The sequence below is a fragment of the Cyprinus carpio genome, chromosome B1 (genome assembly GCF_018340385.1).
Source record: "Cyprinus carpio isolate SPL01 chromosome B1, ASM1834038v1, whole genome shotgun sequence".
Taxonomy (NCBI): Eukaryota; Metazoa; Chordata; class Actinopteri; order Cypriniformes; family Cyprinidae; genus Cyprinus; species Cyprinus carpio.
Window position 1 is genome coordinate 37758574 of NC_056597.1, and position 22186 is coordinate 37780759.

Below are 22186 nucleotides of genomic sequence, written 5' to 3' on the forward strand. Positions count from 1 at the left end.
CTAATATATAATGTTCTAAAACAAACAAACAAAACATCCCCGGCTATTTTTACAGTGAAAGTGAATAGGGACTAGGTCTGACAATGATGACAAAAACACTCTAAGCAGTCCACACCAAGAACGATAACTATAAAGTGTGATATTTAAATATGTCATTATGTCTTTTACCTCAGAGGGATTTTAATTTAAAAAGGTATGGTTTCTTCCTCACATGAAAATTATTCCACTGATCTATAATAGAGAAGATTATATAAACTGTAGATCAGTGCTTCGAACGATCTTTCTCCCGTGTAACACAAAACTGGAGTTTTTCATTTTTTTTGCTATACAGTTAATGGGGTCTTGTTGAATAAAGTCATTATTTTTGTTCTCTTTGCACACAAAAAGTTTGGTCGTAGATTCATAAAATTACATGCACTGTTAACGTTTCTGGGCCTAGGAACATTTCAGTTGCATTGCGGTCTGTGCAGGGTCAGAAAGCTCTCAGATTTCATTAAAAATATCTTAATTTGTGTTCAGAAGATGAAGGTTTGCAGGTTTGGAAAGACATGACTGTGAGTAATTAATGACAACATTTTTATTTTTGGGGGAACTGTTCCTTTAAGTGTGTGCTTATAATAAACAGAACATTACTGTTCTTTGAGTGAACAGGCCTTTAAGAGGCCACTCACAGAAACGAACGCATTCTGTGTGAACGGCCCATTAAACTATAATAAACCTTGGATTTAAGAGGCCACTCTGTAATTTATTCGGAACACACTTCGGGATATAGAACTAAAAATAGGCAGATTTTGGCAAAAGTGGAAATAAACTTTGTCCATAGGATTTTTGAAAACTTCAAAGCTTACTTACATTTGCGTACATTTGTAAAGATGTATTACAAACATTTATACCCTACCTTAAAGGTGTTTTTGTTGTTTCTCGAGCATGACAGTCCCAGTCCCCATTCACTTACACTTTTTAGAGCAGCCAGGACATTCTGCAAAACATCTCCTTTTGTATTAAGCATTTCAAAAATAGTCAATGGCTTTAGACAACACAAATATGAGTGAATGATCACAGAATCTCCATTTTTAGGTCAGCTTTCCTTTTTAATTATTACATTAGACATTATCATATCCTTCACCGTAGACACATTAACAAGTTAATGCAGCTTTTAAAAAACAGACCCATCGTCAGAACATCGGTACATACATTAATACATTAGCAGTGATTGCCTTCGGTATGCTGAGAACCTAATGAACCTGATCTGTACATGCTGGAGTGAACGAGGATGATGAAGGCTAATTGGGTTCAGACAGCATCCTAAAAGATGACGGCGCGCCGAATAAAGAGGTTGTCATGGAAACGAGGCAGCTTTATGTCTGGCTCGTTAAAATAAAATGCAATCAAACAAACAAACAGCTGATATAATGACTGACTGTTGCACACACACACTGAGATCTTCTCTACACAAACAAGAGGTTTGGACTGTGTCAGTCAGGGGTTAAAGTTGATGCTCTTTGACTCTGACACAGACAAGAAGAAAAAGAAGAAGAGACAGCTTCCCTAGAAACATGCTGATCTCAGCAGATGAATGACCACATCTCCAACAACACAACATCACACATTATCACCCGGATACAAAACCTCTCATTCCATCTTATCAAACCAAACAGACCCAAAACACACACAGACACACATGAACCCGAAACACCCGCACACTGAGCCCCGTTTCATTTCCTCTCACGCATCGGGGTGCGGATAATCCACGATTATGGGACATTATCTGCATCTCCTCCATCTAACACACACACTCACACACACTTGAACATCTTCTCTGGAGTGCTGAGATTATTCCCATATCACGGATGTGCAGTGGCATTATCCTAATCTGGGAATACTGGAGGACACAGATTACTGTAAAGACTGCAGATTAACAGCATTTATATGTGAAAGAGAGGTTAGGCTGAGCCATATCAGACAGAAGACACAGAGACAAAACTGGGTTCAAATAAAAAGAACTATTTCGCTTTTGTAGTGCAAGGTACATGCATGAAACTGTCAGAGGGAATGAATGACCGTCTGTAAACCTGTTCTCTGATAACCGTTATTTCATTTATTTATTTGATATATATATACACACACACACACAAAGCATTGCATGGGGAAATCTCACAAATAAAGTCATATTTCAGAAAATAATGATATATATATATATATATATATATATATATATATATATATATATATATATATATATATATAAAATCCACTTATTGCTAATATTTATTTTATTATATATTTATATATAATTTATATAAACATTGAGAATGTGTGTTTAAAAAAAAAAAAATCTCATTGCAAAAACATCTTAATGGTCCTAAAATATTTAACTAAAATTTCTAATCTCTTTCTTTTTGGGGGCTAAATAAATGTGATCATGTTGTTGATGGGTTTTGTGAGATTTCGCCTTTAGTGTTTGACTGATGTGTGTTTTTTTGCATGAGATGAGATCAGTTTGATATCACTCGAAACATTCAGATGTCAAATGGAGGAATGTTTTGATGGTCTGGACCGCAAAATGAAGTGCAGCAATGCAAAAGGTGCTTAATTGCGTGTGTGTGTGTGTGTGTAGTGTTTCCCTCTGCAGCTCCTTTATATCTGTCAGGATTCATTTGTATTCTCATGAGTTCAGAAGTGTGAAGAGTTTTCCAGCAGACAGTTGCGTCACTCTCTAATGGGCCGTTTTTTCCTGATCGACTCCAGCTGTGAGAGAGAGACAATGATAAAGACGACAGTGAGCTCACATGGAGATGCGACTGAAGCAGAGAGACGGCGGGCTTTATTATTCACCTCGTTCTCCACCATCTTCAGTCGGCCGAGGGCGTCTTTTGCTGCATCCTGAGAAACCAGAACAGCTCTTTAGCTTGAATCTAAATGACTGATTTAACAAAAGTGACATCCAGCTTCTGCTGTGTTTGTTTTTGATGAAACATCTGAGCAGCTGCATGAGTGTTTCATGTCAACACGAAGTGACATTCGTTACCAATTTTACTTCAGTAACGTCAAGTATTTCGGCATGAAATGAGAACAAAAACAGACACCTCACAGTTCATCAGTGCTGATTTTGTGTGTGTGTGTGTGTGTGTGGTTTGCTCACCCTGTTGCCTTGGCTGGAAAACGTTTTAACTGAGTCTGACAGACCGTGAACAAACTTTCGCAGCACATTTTCATATTCTGAGACACAGACAGAGAGATACAGTACATTACTGATGACCTGTTTTGCTCTTTAATATGTAGCACTGGAAAGTCCAATTCATTGAAGTGAATCAGTTCATTTAGAAAGTTCATTTAAATTAATCATTTCAAAAGCATTCACAGATTCATTTGAATCATCAATCAGTCCACATGCAACATTTTATTCTCTCATTCATAACAAAATAAACGTCTAGTAAAACAGGGCAGTTTATGGTTAGGTTTTTAGGTGTTTTTCTCTTTAAACTATGGTTCAAAAGTTCGGGATTTTTTAATGCTTCTGAAAGAAGTCTCTTCTGTTCACCAAGTATGCATTCATTTGATATAATATTACAATTTAAAGTTACTGTTTCCGGTTTTAAAATATATTAAAATGTAATTTATTTCTGTGATCAAATCTGAATTTTCAGCATCATTCCTCCAGTCTTCAGTGTCACATGATCTTCAGAAATCATTCTAATATGCTGATTTGCTGCTCAAGAAACATTTCTGGGCTGTGTTTCCCAAAAGCATTGTAAGCCTAAGTACATCGTAGACGCTTACGATGCTTCTGGGAAACTCAGCCCTGATCATTATCATAATCCATGAAAGGTTCCTGTCAGGATTCTTTGTTGACTAGAAAGAAACAAACCCCTGTCCTGACCCCTGAAGTGAAGTGAATGGTAGTGCACAGAATTTGCAGCTTAATTCAAAGTTTTCTAGTTGCACGTGGTACCTGTCAGTGCTGCCGGATGTTTCTCCAGGTATGACTTCTGCCACTGCAGTCGCTGACAGACGTCCATGTGCTGCTTGATCAGCTCTGACGGGTCTCGTCTGTTCTTCTTATAATCGCTGATCTAAAGAGACGCACAAAATGACTCAGGATACACTCTATATCCAGTCAACAGCTCAATCCCATCACTGACACACACCTTCCACTCCAGTCTCTCTTTGTCATGGTGAAGCAGACTGAAGCTGTGCATCTTATACTGCGGAGGAGACGAGCTGAAATCAACCAGAGACACGTGTTAAACACAGGAAATCAGTGCTGTGCGATCAGCTTTCGTGTTACCTTGGTTTAGAGTTCCTGTCGTGATCGTTCCTAGGTTTGGATCTTGGAGAAGGAGCCTGTTGGAAATAAAATGCTTTATGTGGATTCTGTCCAACTGTTTTTGGTATGCAAGATCCTGTGTGTAATGTAAACAGCACTTATTGTCATCTCATACCCGTTCCTTTTCCCTGCTTTTCTCCCGCTCTCTGTCTTTCTCTCGCTCTCGGTCCTTCTCCGGTGAAGGTGTGAGCGGGTCGATGACGAGCCACTTCTCCGTCACCGGCTGCAGCTGAACTCCAGACAGCGGCTCGCGAATCTTCACTCGCACCTCCAGCTTCCCTCCCGTCGACTTGCGTCCATCCAACACCTGCAACGGCAGCAAGCCTCATGGGACACCAGCGCTCGTGTGCATGTGACATGTGTGTGAGTTTGAGTGAATCACTCACATCAATGATCTCTCTGATCTCACACTGGTTCTCAAGAGCTTCTAGCTTCATCTGAGCACTTCCCACCACTTTATCTGTCTTGAAGAGACCGCTGTGGACACACACACACACACACACACACACACACACACACACAAGAGACCGCTGTGGACACACACACACACACACACACACACACGATTATTAGACTCACTGCTAATGATAGTGACTGTATGTTAAGTGAAAAACTATTTTGCCTAAAGAAAACCAGGCTTATTTTTAGGAATATTCATTTAAACCAATTACACGGCAATTAAAATTAGAAATTCTTATTATTTAAACTGTAAAACATTTATGCTGATTTCCTTTAAAAAATATATAAAAAATGTATAATTTAAAAAAAATGACAGCATTGAGAATCATCATTGAAAATAATGTTGATTTGAATGAAATGAAAAAAAAAAAAAAAAAAAAAAAAGGAGATAAATAAGAGTAATGAGAATCCGTGAAGTAATCCTGCTTAATTATCCCTGTGAAACTATGTATATTAATTTTCGCCAAAAAAGTAGCAATTAATTGATCCGATCAATGATTGAATTGATTTTTTAGTCCATGGTGGGGGAAAAATTAGCAAATTTATATTTGCAATGCAAACTCTGAATTTTTTGGGAAAAAACATCAGAACTGTGAGATCAGAATTCATAGCAAAATTCTAAATTGTGAGATATAAAGTCACAATTACCTGTTTTTTAAGTTTTTTTTTTATGTGGAGGTAAGAAGCTTCCATAAAAAAAAAATCTTAATTTTCATGTGATGACTAATGTCATTTCTTTTGGGGTGGAATGTGATCTGGGCGTGTAATTGTCAGACTCACTATTAGTGATGATTACTAGGAGTCTCACCCTTTGTGTACGATCTCAAACTTGATGCCTTTGGCCTGTACCACTCTCTTAAAGCCTCTGTGATCCCGCTTGATGTTCAGCTTGAACTGCTCCTTAAACTCTGAAAACACAAAGACTGTCAGCTAATGCCGCCACCTGTTTAACACAGATCGCACATGTGTGTGTGTGTGTGTGTACCTGGACAGTTGGTGTTTCTCACAGTACTGGTTTTGTCTCTCTGAGCTTCTTCCTAAGAAACAAACACACTGTTAGATGCCAGTAGAATGTGTGTGTGTGTGTGTGTGTGTGGAAGAGTGTTAAAGTGTTGCGTACGGCGCTGGGGAACGGGAACTCAAAGCGCACACTCGCATCCAGATCGTTGGCTGAAACTCCTGGAGAAAACAAAGAAAATAACATCTGCAGCCATTCTGTGACAGAATCTCATTATTTTATATAACAGACACTAATGTTCAAAAGGTTGGGGTCAGTAAATTCTTTTTTGAAAGAAATGAATAAAATTCTAACTTTTCAATGGTAGTGTATTTCAGAGACCATCTGTTTACATGATTATGACACACAGGCACACGTTCACACACACACACACACACACACTTTGAGTGGTGGGCAGGTTGATCCCTTTCACGACCGTCAGCACCATCTCACTGGACGTCAGGTTAGGAAAGATCCTAAACACAGAGATGCAGACATTTAGTGAATCTGCAGGACGACTGCACTGACAGACGTGTTGTGTGTGTGTGTGTGTGTGTGTTCTCTCACTTGACAGAGTTGAAGGTGCGCTCCTCTGTGTGGTATTTAGGAACTGATCTTCCTTTAGCGTGAGCTTTCTTTAGCACTTCAATATTACTCATGCATTCCTCAGCCAGCTTCTCAAACCTACACACACACACACACACACACACACACACATTTAGATATTTTCTATTGTGGGGGCTTCTCCCACAATTTCATTTCAGGTTTTAGACCTTTGCTCAGCAGCAATCCTTAACCAAACCCTCAGCAGATTTTTATTTACTTTTTACTGATTTTATTAATCTGTTTTCCTCATGAGGACTGTTTGTTGCTCCCACAATGATTAGTTTCACATATCAGGTTTTACTTATCCATGTGGGGGCATTTATTAGTCTCCACAATGTAGTCAAAATCTAACAACACACAAACAAATACACTTTAAGGCTAGATTTTATATATGTTAGTATTTCTGGTTAGAGCTTAGATTCTAATAATTATTACATATTTTAATTAATACTTTTTTTCATTTATACATTTTATACCATTAATACGTAAAAAATATATTTTTTAAATAAAAATGAAATAAGTAAAAAAAAAAGCAGTACTTTAACAATTTATAGAAAAATAAGTTTTTTTTTTAAAATTGCATTTTTAATGTTTGTTTTATGTAAATATGATCAGATTTGTTTGTTTTGATTCATACACTACAATTCAAAGGTTTAGGGCTGTCTCTTCTGCTCATCAAGGCTGCGTTTATTTGAGCAAGAACACAGTAAAACTGTAATATTGTGAAATATTACAATTTAAAGTAACTGATTTCTATTTCAACATACTGTAAAATGTAATTTTTTTCTGTGAACAAAGCTGAATTTTCTTCAGTGACACACGATCCTTCAGAAATCCATCTAATATGCTGATCGGCTGCTCAGGAATGATTTCTGATTATTATCAATGATGAAAACAGTTCTATACATTTTCCTTAAGGATTCTAGAAATTTGAAGAATAGAAAGGCACTTTTGATCAATTTAATGCATCCTTGCTGAAAAAACAACAACAAAACAATTCATTTCTTTTAAAAGAATTCTCAAACTTTTAAACAGTAGTTTACACTCATCACTCAAAACAAACACCTGGAAATTCTTCTTACCTGACAATGTTTTTTTTATATATATAATAAATGAGAACACACCTGGCAGTTTCTGCTACATTCCCAATATGAGTGAACTGCTGCGAGTACGCCAGGCATTTCTGGAAACAAGAGTTAGAAAGTCATGTAGACTGTAAATAAAGCATGTGTTTCTCTTGAATTGAGTGTGTGCTTCACATGGATCAGATGTGTGTGTAATAACCTCGTGCTGGTGTTTGAGCTGCGCCATCAGCTGAGTGTACTGCTCAGACGAGCGCGGAGAGAGAGCGGACGAGCGTGAATGAGACAGTCTGTAGTCGTCCTCACTGACCGGAGCGGGCGGCACCTGGATAAATGGCATTACACATTCAACTTGACTCTTTCAGTCAATGACGTTGGCCCTCCAGAACCAGTTCAGATTAATTTACTGTGCATCACTCATTCACAAACCTTGGTGATGTCAACAGGAAGTCCGGCCTTGGCGGCAGTGATCATGGAATCGAGGCCTTTAGCATTTCTCAGGTGCTGAGCGGCTCCCTGCATGTCCTTCATCTCTTTAGAGCGCAGCGCGGCCTTCACGAACTGCTGCCTGCGCATGGTCAGGAAATCCAGCTGCTGCTGGGCTGCACAACAACACAGACGTCACACAGCAGTTCGAACCCGTTAATGCCCATATTTAAACACACCTACCTTTCCCTCCTAGTTTGGGGGTGTTAGTGGAGCCAGTGGGCGTGCCTGCGGCGGACGAGGCTTTCGGAGGAGCGGGAGCTCTGGATTTCTGAACGGCAGGCTGAGCTGATGGCTACACAGACACAGAGAGATGAAGAACCAGGCCCAAGCACAGTTTCTAGAGGTTCTGCTGAACTTTGACGCTACCTTCTGTGGTTCTTCATCTGCGTCTGCGTCGGCATCTGCGTCCTGATTGGCCAGCTTCATTGCTGTCTCCAGGACGCCCATAAAATTCTGCTCGCCGCCCTCAGTGCCCTGCAGCGGAGGACAACCTGACATGCACAAACATTAACAATGTCAGAAATGAGGTGCACAAACCATCTACTATGAAATTGTAAATTCACAATTCTAAGAAAAAAAAAAGTCAGAATGTGAGAAAAAGTGTCACAGTTACCTTTTTTTTTATACATGGCAAAAACAAAGAAACAAAAAAAGAATTATGAGAAGTAAACTCTAACTTGCAAAACAGTCAGATTTTTCATTTATCCTTATCAATTTGTAGATCTTGTAATTATGACTTTTTTTCTCAGAGCTGCAAGAAAACACGTCTGAATTGTAAAATTAAAGTTACAATTAAATTTATTTTGTGCAGAAACATTAACTACACTGTATCTGTTTTACATATTATAATTAATTACATTATTATAAATACACAGATTTTTTTTATTTTAAAAGAAAAAAGTATAATATAATATAAAAACATTTCAAATAAATGCTGTTTTTTTGGACTTTTTATTCATCAAAAATCCTGAAAAAAGCAACTTACAGTGCATTCAGGATATACATTTGTTTTAACCAGTAAATGTGTTTCCTGGGAATTAAACCCACAACCTTCTGAGCTGCTAATGCAATGCTCTACCACTGAGCCACAGAATTAAATTACAGTTTTACAAAACATTCAAGACGTTTTACTATATTTGTGAAGACATTTGTCAGAAGTTTGGCTCTTGCTAGAAACAAGTAAACCTGTACCTGGTGGAACAGGAAGTTCTGCCAAATTCACAGGCCGTCCTGCTTTATGAGCTTTAATGGTGTCTTGATATTGCTGAGGTCAAGATGAACACACACACACACACACACACACACACACACACACGAGAGGTTAATGAAACAGCACCTGTTCTTATTTAAGCGAGTCTTCACGTGTGTTACCTTGATTATGCGCTGGTGCATGCGTGCTTTGCGATCGTCTCCTTTGCTCTTGGCGCTCTCTGCAGCCTCTCTGTATTTGTCCATACGCTGCTGTAAGGCCTCGGCGACGCTCCGGGGAGCAGAGAGAGAGCTGAAAACACACATACACATATAACTGATGTCTGTGTTTTGATGTGTGTGAGCTGGACGGACACACACACACGTTCTCACCTGTGTCTGGGGCAGCAGTGGAGGCAGCAGGAGGGGCGGCTGGTTTAGAGGACAGCTGGGGAGGGTCAGAGCGTGGCACTTCAACATCTCCTGAAAGACAGACACTTTCATCAAAACCAGACTGAACGGAGGTGAGTGGAGAGCTGTGAGGTAAAGCTGTACCAGGAGGGGGCGGCAGTGAGCTGATGTCCACAAACTCCCCTCTGTCAACACACTCCACCACCGAGTCCAGTCTCTGTGAGGAAAGGAGGAGACGGAGAGCAAGGGAAAGTTCATTTTCACAGGTGTTAATTGTTTGTTGACCTTGTGCTGTGTAGCCAGGTAAATCTACACATCTACACTTCTGTTCAAACGTTTACAGTCAGTATGTGTTTGAATTTTTTTTTGAGTTAAGTCTGTTCTGGTTTCTATGTGAATATGTTTTTAAAATGTAAACACATTGCTGTGATGCGCAGCTGTATTTTCAGCATCATTACTCCGTCTTCAGTGTCTCATGATCCTCAGAGAAATCATTCTAATACGCTGATTTGCTGCTCAAGAAATGTTTATTATTATTATCATTGTGAAATCAGTTGAGGAGTGCTTCATTGTCTGTTTTTTTTTTTTTTAGGTTTATTAGATAACCATTTAAATGTAACCGCCCGCGGCAAATAACATCAGTTATTTAAAACAGGAATTTTTTGTAACATTATTAAATGTGTTATTTTAGTATCATCGAGTTTATGTGTAACAATTTTTTAAAATATATTTTCCCATTTTCATTATTTTGGTTTTCTAAAGTTTTGCGTAATTTGTTGTCTGTTTTTATTCATTTTTTTTATCAGTTTATTTCTTTTAAATGTGTTTCTTTAAGTTTTTATTCATTTTTATTTAAGTTTAAGTATAACAAGATATAAACTAAATGAAAATGAGGAGAAATCTTGCCTAGGCAACTAGCTGAAGTACAATAAGTTTAGGTTTTTATATTTTATCTCACTTAACATTTTCTAAAAAAAATTTTAGTATTTTTTTTTTTTGTTTTTTTTTTCTCTAATTCTATTTTTTTACTAAATTTTAGTTTCATTTATAATATCCAGTTTATCTGTAATACCCTGGTCTTTACTGGCCCTTTTGATCACTTTAATGCATTTGCTGAATAGAAGTAAGTATTAATATCTTTCAAAATAAATAATCGTACAGCACGCAAACTTTTGAATCTTACTGCATATAAAAAAAAAAAAAAAAATGCGTAGGGCAACAAAGAAATGAGTGTGACCCAAATTAGACCTGATGATCATAAACTGGCAAAACTCATTCACCTTGGACACTTGGTAGAGTTGTTAGTTGTTTGGCTTGTTCAGTGTTCCCGCTCTGCTTGGCCTTTAAGGCTGCCCAGCTTATAGTCTCTCTGTCTGCTTAATATAATGGCTTTGAGCTCTGAGACACACACAAACACACAACAATCTGGTGTACGGCAACAGCTTCACAGTAACTGATAATGAGAACGTCAGAGCGTGAGTGATGTGTAGTGTGGTGTGTGTACTGAGTGCTGTGCTGCTGGGGCTGGCGGGTCCATGTGAGGGGGATATGGCTGGTGTATCGGTGGCGTTAAGGCCGTCACTCTCTGTGACGGAGGCTGTAGCAGCTGAGGTTTGGATGGAGGGACGCGGCTTGACGTTGGCCGTCTGCGGGTGGTGGCGTGTTTTTTGCTGGAGCAGGTTTTTTTTTTTTTTTTTTTTTTTTCTTGCTCTGTGATTGGCTCGGCATGCGGAGCAGCGGGGGGGGTTTTCCACCACGGTGGCCACAGAGGAGGAGGAATCTCATCTTCAGCTTGATGGGCTTTCCCTTTTTAACTGATGTCAGCATAGACTGTAGAGTCTAAAAACAAACAGGAAATCATCAGGACAAATATACTATATAACATACAGTATAAATTAATTATTTTTACAGATATTACAGATTCTTTTTTCCTCAAATTGATATGTTTTAAGTAAGATATATGTCAAATAAATTGCAGTAATTGTCATATATCACCTTTACATTCGCCACCTGCTCTCTTAAGACAGAGGTCCTTCAGCCCTGCTCCTGCAAAGTTATTTCTAACCTGCTTCAGCAGTGTTTTTATAAGCAGACCCTGAGGAGCTTAATTAGCTGCTTCTGATGTGTTTGTTTAGGGTTTTCAGCTAAACTCTGCAGGACTGGGGGTTCTCCAGGAACAGGGTTGAAGACCCATGCTCTAAGACATTATCATCTGCCATCAAAAAGTCGATGTGTGGGTTGAGCTCTAGTCTTGGAAGTGTCCCACCTTCCGTCCGCGGGTAGTTATCGCCGTGCTTTGCTGGTCTCCCCCCGTGGCCTATTGCGTTGGTAGATGGCCGTTTGGTACATGTCCAAGGCTCTTGCAGGCGAGCCTCCAGGCTGGCAGGGTGCATTCTGGGGGATGCGGGCGCTGCAGCATGGGAGCGTTGAGGAGGCACTGGTGACGGAGGAGGTTTCCTGACCACTTGCTCCTCATCGTCTTCCAGCACATCATTCAACTCGAGGCCTGAAACACATAAAGACGACCTCCAATCAAAACCTGTTCCTGAATAGAGGAAAGATCGCATCTGATGTGCCCCCTGTAGGTGAAGTTAAAAAAAAAAAGAAGGGTGTTTGTCTTCTACCAAGAGATCAGCGTCGTACAGGTCTCCCCCCCCCCCCCACCCCCCCCCCCACCCCCCCCCCCCCCCCCCCCACCCCCCCCCCCCCACCCCCCCCCCCCCCCCCCCCCCCCCCCCCCCCCCCCCCCCCCACCAAATCCCCCCCCCCCCCCCCCCCCCCTCCGTCCAGGTCTTTCATACAAAGCGCTGCCATCCGCTCGATGTCCTCCATGGGCACCGGAGCTACATGAGTACAAAAACATGATTACAGAAAAAGCAGAAAAGATTAGGAAAGATAAATGCTAAGGGAATCAAGTTTGGGCCTGCTGTTGGTAGACGACAAACTTTTCCTCCAGGTCTCTTGCCGGCCGGTCCGCTCCTCCGCTCCTCCTCCCATCAATGCCAGAAGAAGCTCCGCCTCCAGCTCCTCATCATTTCCTCCGGAGTCATCCAGGTCCCCCGTCAGGACCCAAATCCAGCAGCACAGTCCCATCTGATTACATGTGAGGACGGACAGCCGGTGTTATTATTGTATCACTGAGATATTATTTCTAGTTTTTATCATATTTTGAATTACATTATATTTTCATTTCAGATTTAAAGTTTTAGCCATTTTGTCATTATTTTTGTCTATCTATATATGTAAATAAGCCTAAATATTCATAGCTTGTTGGAACATTACATATGAACTGTTGCAAATTCAAAAGGCATTTTACACACCTGCATTATTGTACCATGTATATAAATGTTTTAATAATTTTCCTTTCAATTTTTATTTTATTACTTTATGTATCAGGGTACCTCAGGTTAAAGGGGTCTTTTCTCTTTGGAGTGTTACAAGCTCTTGGTGCATAAAGAAGATCTGTAAAGTTGCAAAAAAGACTAAAGTCTCAAATCCAAAGAGATATTCTTTATAAAAGTTAAGACTCTGCCTCGCCTACCTACAATGCCTCATTCTAACACACCCCACCTCTCTACGTCACTATGTGGAAATCCAAATATCTGCGTATGCCCGCCCAAATGTTCAGCAAAAGAAGAAGGTTCCGTGGTTTCAGTAACTGCAGTTAGTGTTGAAGCAGCCGGTGTAGAGAGATGCTGTGTGTATCGAGGTGAAAGCCAAAAAGCACTTTTATTTGGCCTTCGGACAGTAGATGCATTTAGGAATCTTTAAAGATTACTTACAACAGAACAGCAACACATTTTATGGACAACCGTTTCGTGAAAACCTAGTGAGAGGAGGTGATTCTGACTTTGTTACGACAATCGCGCTCTTCTGAATCTGCTACTGTAAGTATGTTTTGTTATTTGTTTAAGTATTTTGCTTGTTGACTGTTCAAATGACATGCAGAGTTTTGCACGTGTGTGTGTGTGTGAGAGTGGAGAGGGGAGACGGGAGAGTCGTTGGCGGGCGGGGACGAAAGATGAGCGAGAGACGAGAGAGTTGAGAGATGAGAGAGAGAGACGGTTCTCAGACAGTGGAGTCAGCTGTCTTAACCTTCCGTGTCCCTGTGTACTGGCAACACATACGATCTTCAGCACTGGTGGGTCGTGTCACGTGACTCTGTTTCCCCTTTTTTCGGCTTGACTGATGCGTCACTTCCTAAGGACATTGATAACCTGTCTTTACATTTATTTGAAAGATGAAGCTCGCTTATTATGGAAAGGGCCGTTACAGTTTCACGACGAGTGCTTGCTGTGTTCGGCAATCACAATTGCCATGGTTTCAGCTTGGGCAATCAGAGCAGAATGACGCTTGTCAGAAAGAGTTTTTAGAAAATGAAGCAATTTGAGAGAGGCGACGGGGCATAGATGACCTACTATAATGTTACAGTGATTTGAAAAATAATCGTGTTTTTTGGAACCAGTAAAGCATGTCAACATATTCTTTGTTACCCAAAATACACAAAATAATGATCTTTAAACAAAAAGCATCATATGACCACTTTACAACAGTAAGTACCGTCAGAACATGTTGCCTTTGCCAACTAGAATGAATAAAAAAAAAAAGTTTTATTTGTTTGTTATGTTGGGTTAATGTCTATTTTATTCTCAAGTTTAATTTTTTACAGGTTATTTTTAATTTTCATACAGACTTTAAAGCTGACATTTTAATTGTGCCTTTGCACTACATGACATATATATATATTACAATAATAACCCCTCCAAACTGATTTATAGATTCAAAACATTAACATTTTAAGAATCTCTATGGTGTGGCACGCAAAAGTTTCCCCACATTCAATGATGACTTTCAATATGGACTGTTTTTTTGTTTTTTTTTCTTTCATAGATTCTGGACACATCCCTGACTCTCGTCCTGGGTTTATCACCTGGTTGGCTCGGGCGGCACCCTGACCCTTCTGCGGAGGGTTCCGCCTTCGACTCATTTTCCGATCCACAGGGTCCTTCACAACCTGGAGTGAGAGAAGAAATAATGATTCATTTGTTAATACTACAAACCAGCAAGAATCAGCCTTTCAATGACACCACAACAAACCAGACCAGAGAGCGAGTGGCGTCATCGCGCATTCCTACCCCATTTACGTGAACCATTACTTCTGCGTTTGCATAATAAATCAATGCAAAGACACACTCAACCGCCAAATACACATAGTTACTAGTTTAATATTTCTACCTCCCGAGCTCCGTCACCTTCCAGTAACTGACTATAATAGCGAAATCTCCAGCAATAGCGAAGTCCCAGCAGTTGTGGTAACCGGCTAAGGTTAGTGTTCTATCCAGGCAACAGGTTAATCCAAAGCACATCTCTGCGCTGATTTTGCACCACACGAACCTTGGAGGACAAAGTGCCAACGCAGCCAATAAAATAAATCTCAGATCAATTTCACAACATAAAATCATGAAGGAACAACTAATTCAGTCAAAGTCTATGCCTATCGAAGAGGTCAATTCTCACATCAGACTTTATTTAACATAATATTTCTGAACGCGAAAGCCTTGGGTCATATGTTCATCCGACGGCGGTTTACGTGATAAATATCTGTTCCGTTGTGAAGAACAAGCTGCCATGTCGTGAGTTTTTTGCTACCAGAGTGTCATAAACAGACACAGAGATAACACACTGGCTGTCTATGTAGCACTTCCTGGTTTTCGCCAGGTTTTCCCATAGCAACGACTAGAGGCTCTCGCTATTAACGGCCCGCGGGAACCGACGCCCACAGCAAGGATCTGTAGTTCAGACCGCCAGCGTGTCGACGTCGTATTGAGATTTTAGTTCATATATTGCACTTTATAATGGTCTGTCTTGTCATAGTTTTGTTTTTCCGCTCCTATGAGAAAAGGTGCAGAAATAGTTTACTAAATATGACATCACGAACAGCGTCACGAATCTTTCGCGCGCTTATTTGCCTTGACAGTGTAATGTTTGTAAAAAATTAATTATGCGCCATTAACAGCGGTTTGTTTGATATGTTTAAAGTGCTGTGATAATAGGGTATTAAAACTTATTTTTACTAAATTGGGGTTAAAGGGAATAACCATTCGATAACTTATAATAACATTTGCAAATTACAAAAATCAATTGTGTAAGTAACATGTTTGAACTTTTATTAATTTATTTGAATCTGTACCGAAAAACAAGACCAATGGCCAAAAGAAAATCGAACCAAGCAGGTACATTGACCAATGTAAAACATAAGTGATCAGTCCATTCCTACTACAAGCTTATTTGAGGAGCTATATTACTTATTTAATTTTTCAGTAAACATTGCGGATGCAGTTTGTAATATTCTATTAGCAGAGGTTCAGACCCCCGATTAGAGGGAAGCATCCCCGAGCAAAACCGACCGAAACACACTATGAAGAAAACAAACCAGTCTGAAGATGAAAATCTAGAGTGATGTTCTCTCTCGATGACAATAGTTCATTTTGAAGAAATTACAATATGCTTTTGACGTCACTGTGCTGTTGCTGATTCCACTAACTCTCTTAACCTAATGTCTAGACTCTGACACGGAGAAGAGTCAGAAGACAACATTCCCACAATGCCTTTTGCTCAAAGAAGCTGGATGAACATCAGCCTGGACAGAGCACTCAGACGACAGATCCTGTTGTTCCTCGGAAGAGTGAAACCAGCCACGATGACAAACGGGGGATGCGCTTGAAAATGGCACAAAATCCAACCCGAGGTCTCTCGTGACGGCGAAAAAGACTGCAGCGATCACCCCCTACAAACCCCAGAAACTGGACCAAAAGCGAACAGCACACCCCTCTGCTTTGACTACAGAAACTGTTGATTACATCAGCCCAGTATAGAGCTAGCTGAGGCAGAGCGTGAGATCACGAGAAATTCAAATCATCAGAGGTCCCGGATGATCAGACCGAGAGAGAGTTGTACATTGAGGCGTATACAGCACCCTGAACTCAACGGGGGGAGCAGTTAGGGCTTCAGACAATCGAGCCGAGACCTATATCGACCGATTTCAGACGGCTGAAGATCAGGTTGCTGGGCTCCTTCTAGTAAAGAGGAAAATAAGAAGGAGGAATGGGAATGTGCAGCTTGGAGACGGAAAGAGGCATGTCAAGGGTGACGGACTGGAGGGAATGTGTTTGAAGGAAGCCCGGAGAGGAGCAGTGAGGGGCAAATCACTAACGAAGAGCCGGTCAGAGAGGTCACGGTGTGGACAGTGGCTTGGTGTTGAAGAAGAGGATTCAGTGTCCTCCTTCACAACCGCTTGCTCAGTGGAGGATACACCTGTACAGGAGGAACCGGAGCAGCCTGGGAATGGCGTTCAGATACTGGTCAAATGCATGTCAAAGGGAGTCTGCTTTACTCATAGAAACTGATAATGCAATCCCATCCCGTGCTGATGCTGATGATCTGCAACCCTCCTGAGCAAAATGAGGAAACTAGGTGCATGGAGCAAAATGCGACTGAAAGCAACATTAGAGAAGATAGCAGTGAGGGTCACACCTGGGTTGGTACTGTGGATTTAGCTGATGTTCACAAGGACTCAACTGATGTTTCAGCTCAAGAAGAGGTTGTGATAGCCGGTTCACTTGAAGCTCCCAAAAGAGGCCAATGAAGCTAACCAGTTTTTTGGAAAAGAAGCGTCGTGGGAGGTGATGAGATTAAGCCAGTGCAGATCGGTGTGAATGTGACATGAACGCCTCTTCTAGTGACCACACCAGTGAACAGTGTGCGGGGCTTCGTGGATCACTCAGCCGATGAGGCCGCCCGTAGTGCACCTCCTGTAATCCACGAGACCAGAAGATAAGTGTTTGAGTCTTCAGACTTCCACAGCCCCGAGAAAAGGCAGACTGGGGGAGAACAACGGCGCGTGTGGAGCTTGTCCTTACCTGCAGCTCCATCAGGTGGTGATAATGAAGATGTGCAAGTGAGTTATTCTTCTGAACGATGACCACACAGTACATTTCAAGCAGAGGCGTCCAAGCTACCTGCTCCTGGAGGGCATGTCCTGCAGAGTTTAGCTCCAACCCTAATCAAACGCCAGGAACCAGTTAATTAAGCTTTTCCAGGAGTCCGAGAGTATCCATGCGTATTTGTTTGGGCTAAGCTACTGAAGGATGCTGTCCCTCCAGGATCAGCTTTAGGCTGCCTGACTTAATAAAAAAAAAAACAGTCGTCATTCCAAAGCCATATTTTAAGAAGATACACTGCAGAATGTTCTCTGAAGTGCTTTTAAGAGCTAGAAAAGTCATAAAAGCACAATAAAAGTAGTCCATAGGACTTCTAAGATAGCTTTGGGTGAGAAAAAGGCCAGAATATAAAGTGTTAGTTGACAGAAATCAGTGTTAGTTGTCATCAAACCAGTGTCTAATATTCCTTTGACGAAATACCAAAACCAGCACTACATGGTGTTTTTATTTGACTAAATTTACAATGTAGGTTTGGTATCCAATAGTCTCACATATTCTTTAAAGTCAGCATTAAGTTACTAAAACTGGAGTTGTACATCCTTAGTTGTTTACAGAGTGTGTAGTTTACTGAGTGATGCTCAAGAGCCTCATCAGAGTCCTGCCGGCTGAACCGGATCCCTCCAGCCCTTTATCCATGCACTTTCGGTGACAGATTCCCAGCTCAACAACATCCCTCTGAGGTGAGACAACCATTGACTTTGAATGTTACTGGAGCTCTGTTTAGGTTTCTAGAAGTTGGTTCAATTTCAGACTTTACTGTCCACAATATTGATGCACAGTGCAAGATGTTATTTTCATGTTTTACTATTTTTTGCTCAGTTTGGAGGATCTCCCCCATCTCAGAAGCCTCCTCTGATCTGGAGGATGCCACAGAGCTTGTATGTGACCTAATCAGAGATATTCCTTTCTGAAGTAAGTCAGGGTTTTATTTTGAGCACTTGAACACAATTCTGATTTTGTGGTTTACACCATTAGGTTTATTAATAAATAACAGTAAAGAACAGTTTTGGAACAGAAAACCGTAATTTTGATGGTTTCTTGCAGGTCAGTTATTGATGGACACCTGCACGCCGGGAAGATTGGATTTGGGCAACAAGGCAGAAAACCTCCGCTCAAACTCAGAAAAATAGGCATAATAACAATAGATTCTGAATGTATTTTACTGCATGATATAATAGACAGAAAAAAAAATGTAAATTAAGACGAAAGACTGTGAATAATTTACGCGGATGAGTTCAGATTAGCATGGCACTGGTTCACAACTGTTCAGTTACACTTCTTGTTTGAGCAAAGGCACAACATATGCATAGAGTTGCTCTGTTTTAGTAAGCCTAAGTTAAACACTTTTCCTATGGGTTCAAAAGCATAGTAAACATTGTAATTCTGTCAGTCCCACAGGGGTGCTGACCCCAAGACTGAAGGGTCGTAACCTTAGCAACTTAGGTCTTCAACGTTCCAAGTCATAAATCGGTCCAAATTCCCTGTTCAAAACATTCTGCATAAATAAAATGAATCTTTCTGGTTGTTGCTGTGTGCGCGTTTGATTCGGTGAAGTAATGTTTTGTAAAACTACACAAAAAAAAAAAAAAAAAAAAAAAAAAAAAAAGTGTAGTCAAACTGAACCAATTTCAGCTTAAGTGCTGTGATATGAACACAGGGTTCCAAAAGTTCTGTTCATTTTCTTGTTTTTGTCCCAAGGTAAATCATTTTTAAACAAATATACATGAACTTCCTGATGTCACGAACAAAACCTGATAATGTTTTCATCAGAGCCTCATCAGAATCCTGCCGCTGGGCGGATCTCTCCAGCCCCTTATCCATGCACTCCGTGACAGATTCCCAGCTCAACAACATCCCTCTGAGGTGAGATGAGTGAACCATCGACTTTGAATGTTACTGGAGGTCTGTTTAGATTTCTAGAGGGCTGGTTAAATTTCAGACTTTACTGTCCACAATATTAATGCACAGTGCAAGGTGTTATTTTCATGGTTTATATTTTGCTCAGTTTGGAGGATCTCCCCATCTCAGAAGCCTCCTGTGATCTGGAAGATGCCACAGAGCTTGTATGTGACCTAATCAGAGATATTGCCTTTCTGAAGTAAGTCAGGAGTTTATTTTTGAGCACTTGAACACAATTCAGATTTTGTGGTTTTACCATTAGGTTTATTAATAAATAACAGTAAAGAACGATTTTGAACATAAACCGTAATTTTGATGTTTCTTGCAGTCAGTTATTGATGGACACATGGGAAAGATTGGATTTGGGCAACAAGGCAGAAAACCTCGCTCCAAACTCAGAAAATAGGCATAATAACAATAGATTCTGAATGTATTTTACTGCATGATATAATGGACAGAAAAAAAAATGTAAATTAAAGAAAGAAGGCTAGCAGATAATTTACCTGGATGAGTTCAGATAGCAGGCACTGGTTCACAACTGTTCAGTTACACACTTGTTTGACAAGGACACAACATGCATAGAGTTGCTCTGTTTTAGTAAGCCTAAGTTACACTTTTCCTATGGGTTCAAGCATAGTAAACATTGTAATTCTGTCAGTCACAGGGTGTGACCCCCAAGACTGAAGGGTCATTAACCTTAGCAACGGTCTTCAAAGTTCCAGAAGTCATAAATCGGTCAAATTCCTGTTCAAAACATTCTGCATAAAATAAAATGAATCTTTCTGGTTGTTGCTGTGTGCTGGCGTTTGATTCGGTGAAGTCATGTTTTTGTAGACTACACAAAAAAAAAAAAAAAAAAAAAAAAAAAAAAAAAAGTGTGAGTCAAACTGAACCAATTTCGAAGCAAGTGCTGTGATGTAATTGAGGTTCCAAAGAAGTTCTGTTGTTCATTTTCTTGTTTTGTCCCAAGGTAATCATTTTTAAGCAAATATACATGAACTTCCTGATGTCACGTGAACAAAACCTGATAATGTTTTCAAAATGTTGTAAAAAGAAATAAAACAGAAGACTGAGATTTTTAAATGTTAATGCAAAACATAGGCAGCTTTAAAGAGAAACACATGTAAATAACACTAAAAGCGTTTATATATATTTCACCACAGATTAATCACAAGATACTTTTTTTTTTTAGTAAAATTAACAAGAAAGCGCTAGTTCACACGTGGTTGCACCTGTAGCAAGCCAACTGGCTTGTGTACAAGTTTGTTAGAGTGAAAAACACCACTGCACACAAGAGGAAGACAAAAAACCGTGCAAAATCAAACAACACCAAAAAGCACACATGCATGCAAACTTACACACAAGCCATTATGGATTGAACAATTAAAACTGGAATATTAAAACTACTCGTAAAAACGTCCTTCTTGTATACCGTGGCCAGAAACGTCCGGTTCACCATGTTGATTTGGCGTACACGGAGCTGTAGGTTTTGTCCACGAGCGGGCAGAATCTCTTGGTGTGCGCTTTGGCCCCGGTGGCTCCGCACAGGGGACACACGTACTGGCTCAAGTACGGGCACGTCACGTCTCCAGCGCGGTCTTTTAAGTAGTGCGAGGTGAACACGGCTTCGGTCTCTCCGTTGTGTTTGCAGAAGCTGCAGAACTTCTTCTCGGATGGGTTGCTGCGGGTGCTCTTGCCGCGTTCCGGGTCTCTTTTCTCTGTCGTCAGGGTCCCGTGCGCTCGCGTCGGGCCGCTTGGAGACTCCAGGAGCGCGTCTGGCTGCTCTGCTGGCCGCTGCATGCCTCTGATCATGTCTGCCAGACCCATGTAATCCTTCCAGGGCTGAAAGTACTGATTTGTAGACTCCATAGATCCATGAGCCGACAAGATGTAATGGAGAAGAGAAAATGCCATGACATCCGCCAGGTGCGACAGAACCGTGAAGCACGCGCTGAGCACGCGTGGGTTTAAAAGGGTGGACGTCACGGCAGGAGACCAATTAGGACACGATGAGTTTGCCAATTGCCCTCTGAAACGAAAACGATTGGTGGAGCAGATTGAAATAAAGCAAGAATACTTTTAAACTGTGGACTGGAGTTGCTAGTCAGGGGCGTAGCAAGCTTTTCAAAAGTGTGGGGGATGGATGTGGTTTGTTTATTAACAATAAAAACAACAATACAGGACAGAGGGGTACAAAATGTATAAATATACAAGATATAAAAAGCTTCCCATTTAAATGAGTGATACTAGATAAGTATAAAAACTAGTGGTGGCCATAGATTATTTTTTTTTTAATCTAGATTAATCTCAATGTAATCTTGGAATTAATCTAGATTAATCTAGATTAAAATGGCTTATTTGAATTCTGCCGAAGGCATTCAAATTATGTTCAATAAGTAGTACTTGTTAGTACTGATAGAGCTGTGCTGCACTCAAACATAGTAGTTTGACGACGACTCTTCCCCTGCGCTACATTGCTTGGCCCGGCATCTTCCGCATTAGCTAAGGGGATGCTTTGTGTTTAGGTGGTACTTGAGACTGGAAGAACTCCTACAGTAAACTAATTCCGCATTGCACAAGTTGCAAACAACCTTATGCCTGTTTCACACATACTCCGTCTGCAGTGTGTATGCGTTGCATTTTTTTTTTTTTTACGCACCCATGTAACGGATTCCAGCGTTCACGCGGTTGCGGTCCGTCAGTGCGTTCCAGGAGCGGTGCGTCTGCA

The 22186-nt window shown here is 40.6% G+C and overlaps 2 protein-coding genes and 1 pseudogene across 2 annotated transcripts in view; 1 reads left to right on the forward strand and 2 right to left on the reverse strand.

The window, feature by feature from the left end:
- The window catches only part of LOC122135992 (lipopolysaccharide-induced tumor necrosis factor-alpha factor homolog), a 613569-nt gene that overhangs the window by 366059 nt on the left and 225324 nt on the right, over positions 1-22186 (forward strand). The gene's annotated exons all lie outside the window — the stretch shown is intronic.
- Positions 2598-14546, reverse strand: LOC122135987 (annotated as a pseudogene).
- Positions 20900-21418, reverse strand: LOC109085074 (nanos homolog 3). The gene has a single exon (XM_019099710.2). The coding sequence runs from the start codon at positions 21370-21372 to the stop codon at positions 20911-20913; it is 462 nt and encodes a 153-aa protein (XP_018955255.1). The 5' UTR covers positions 21373-21418; the 3' UTR covers positions 20900-20910.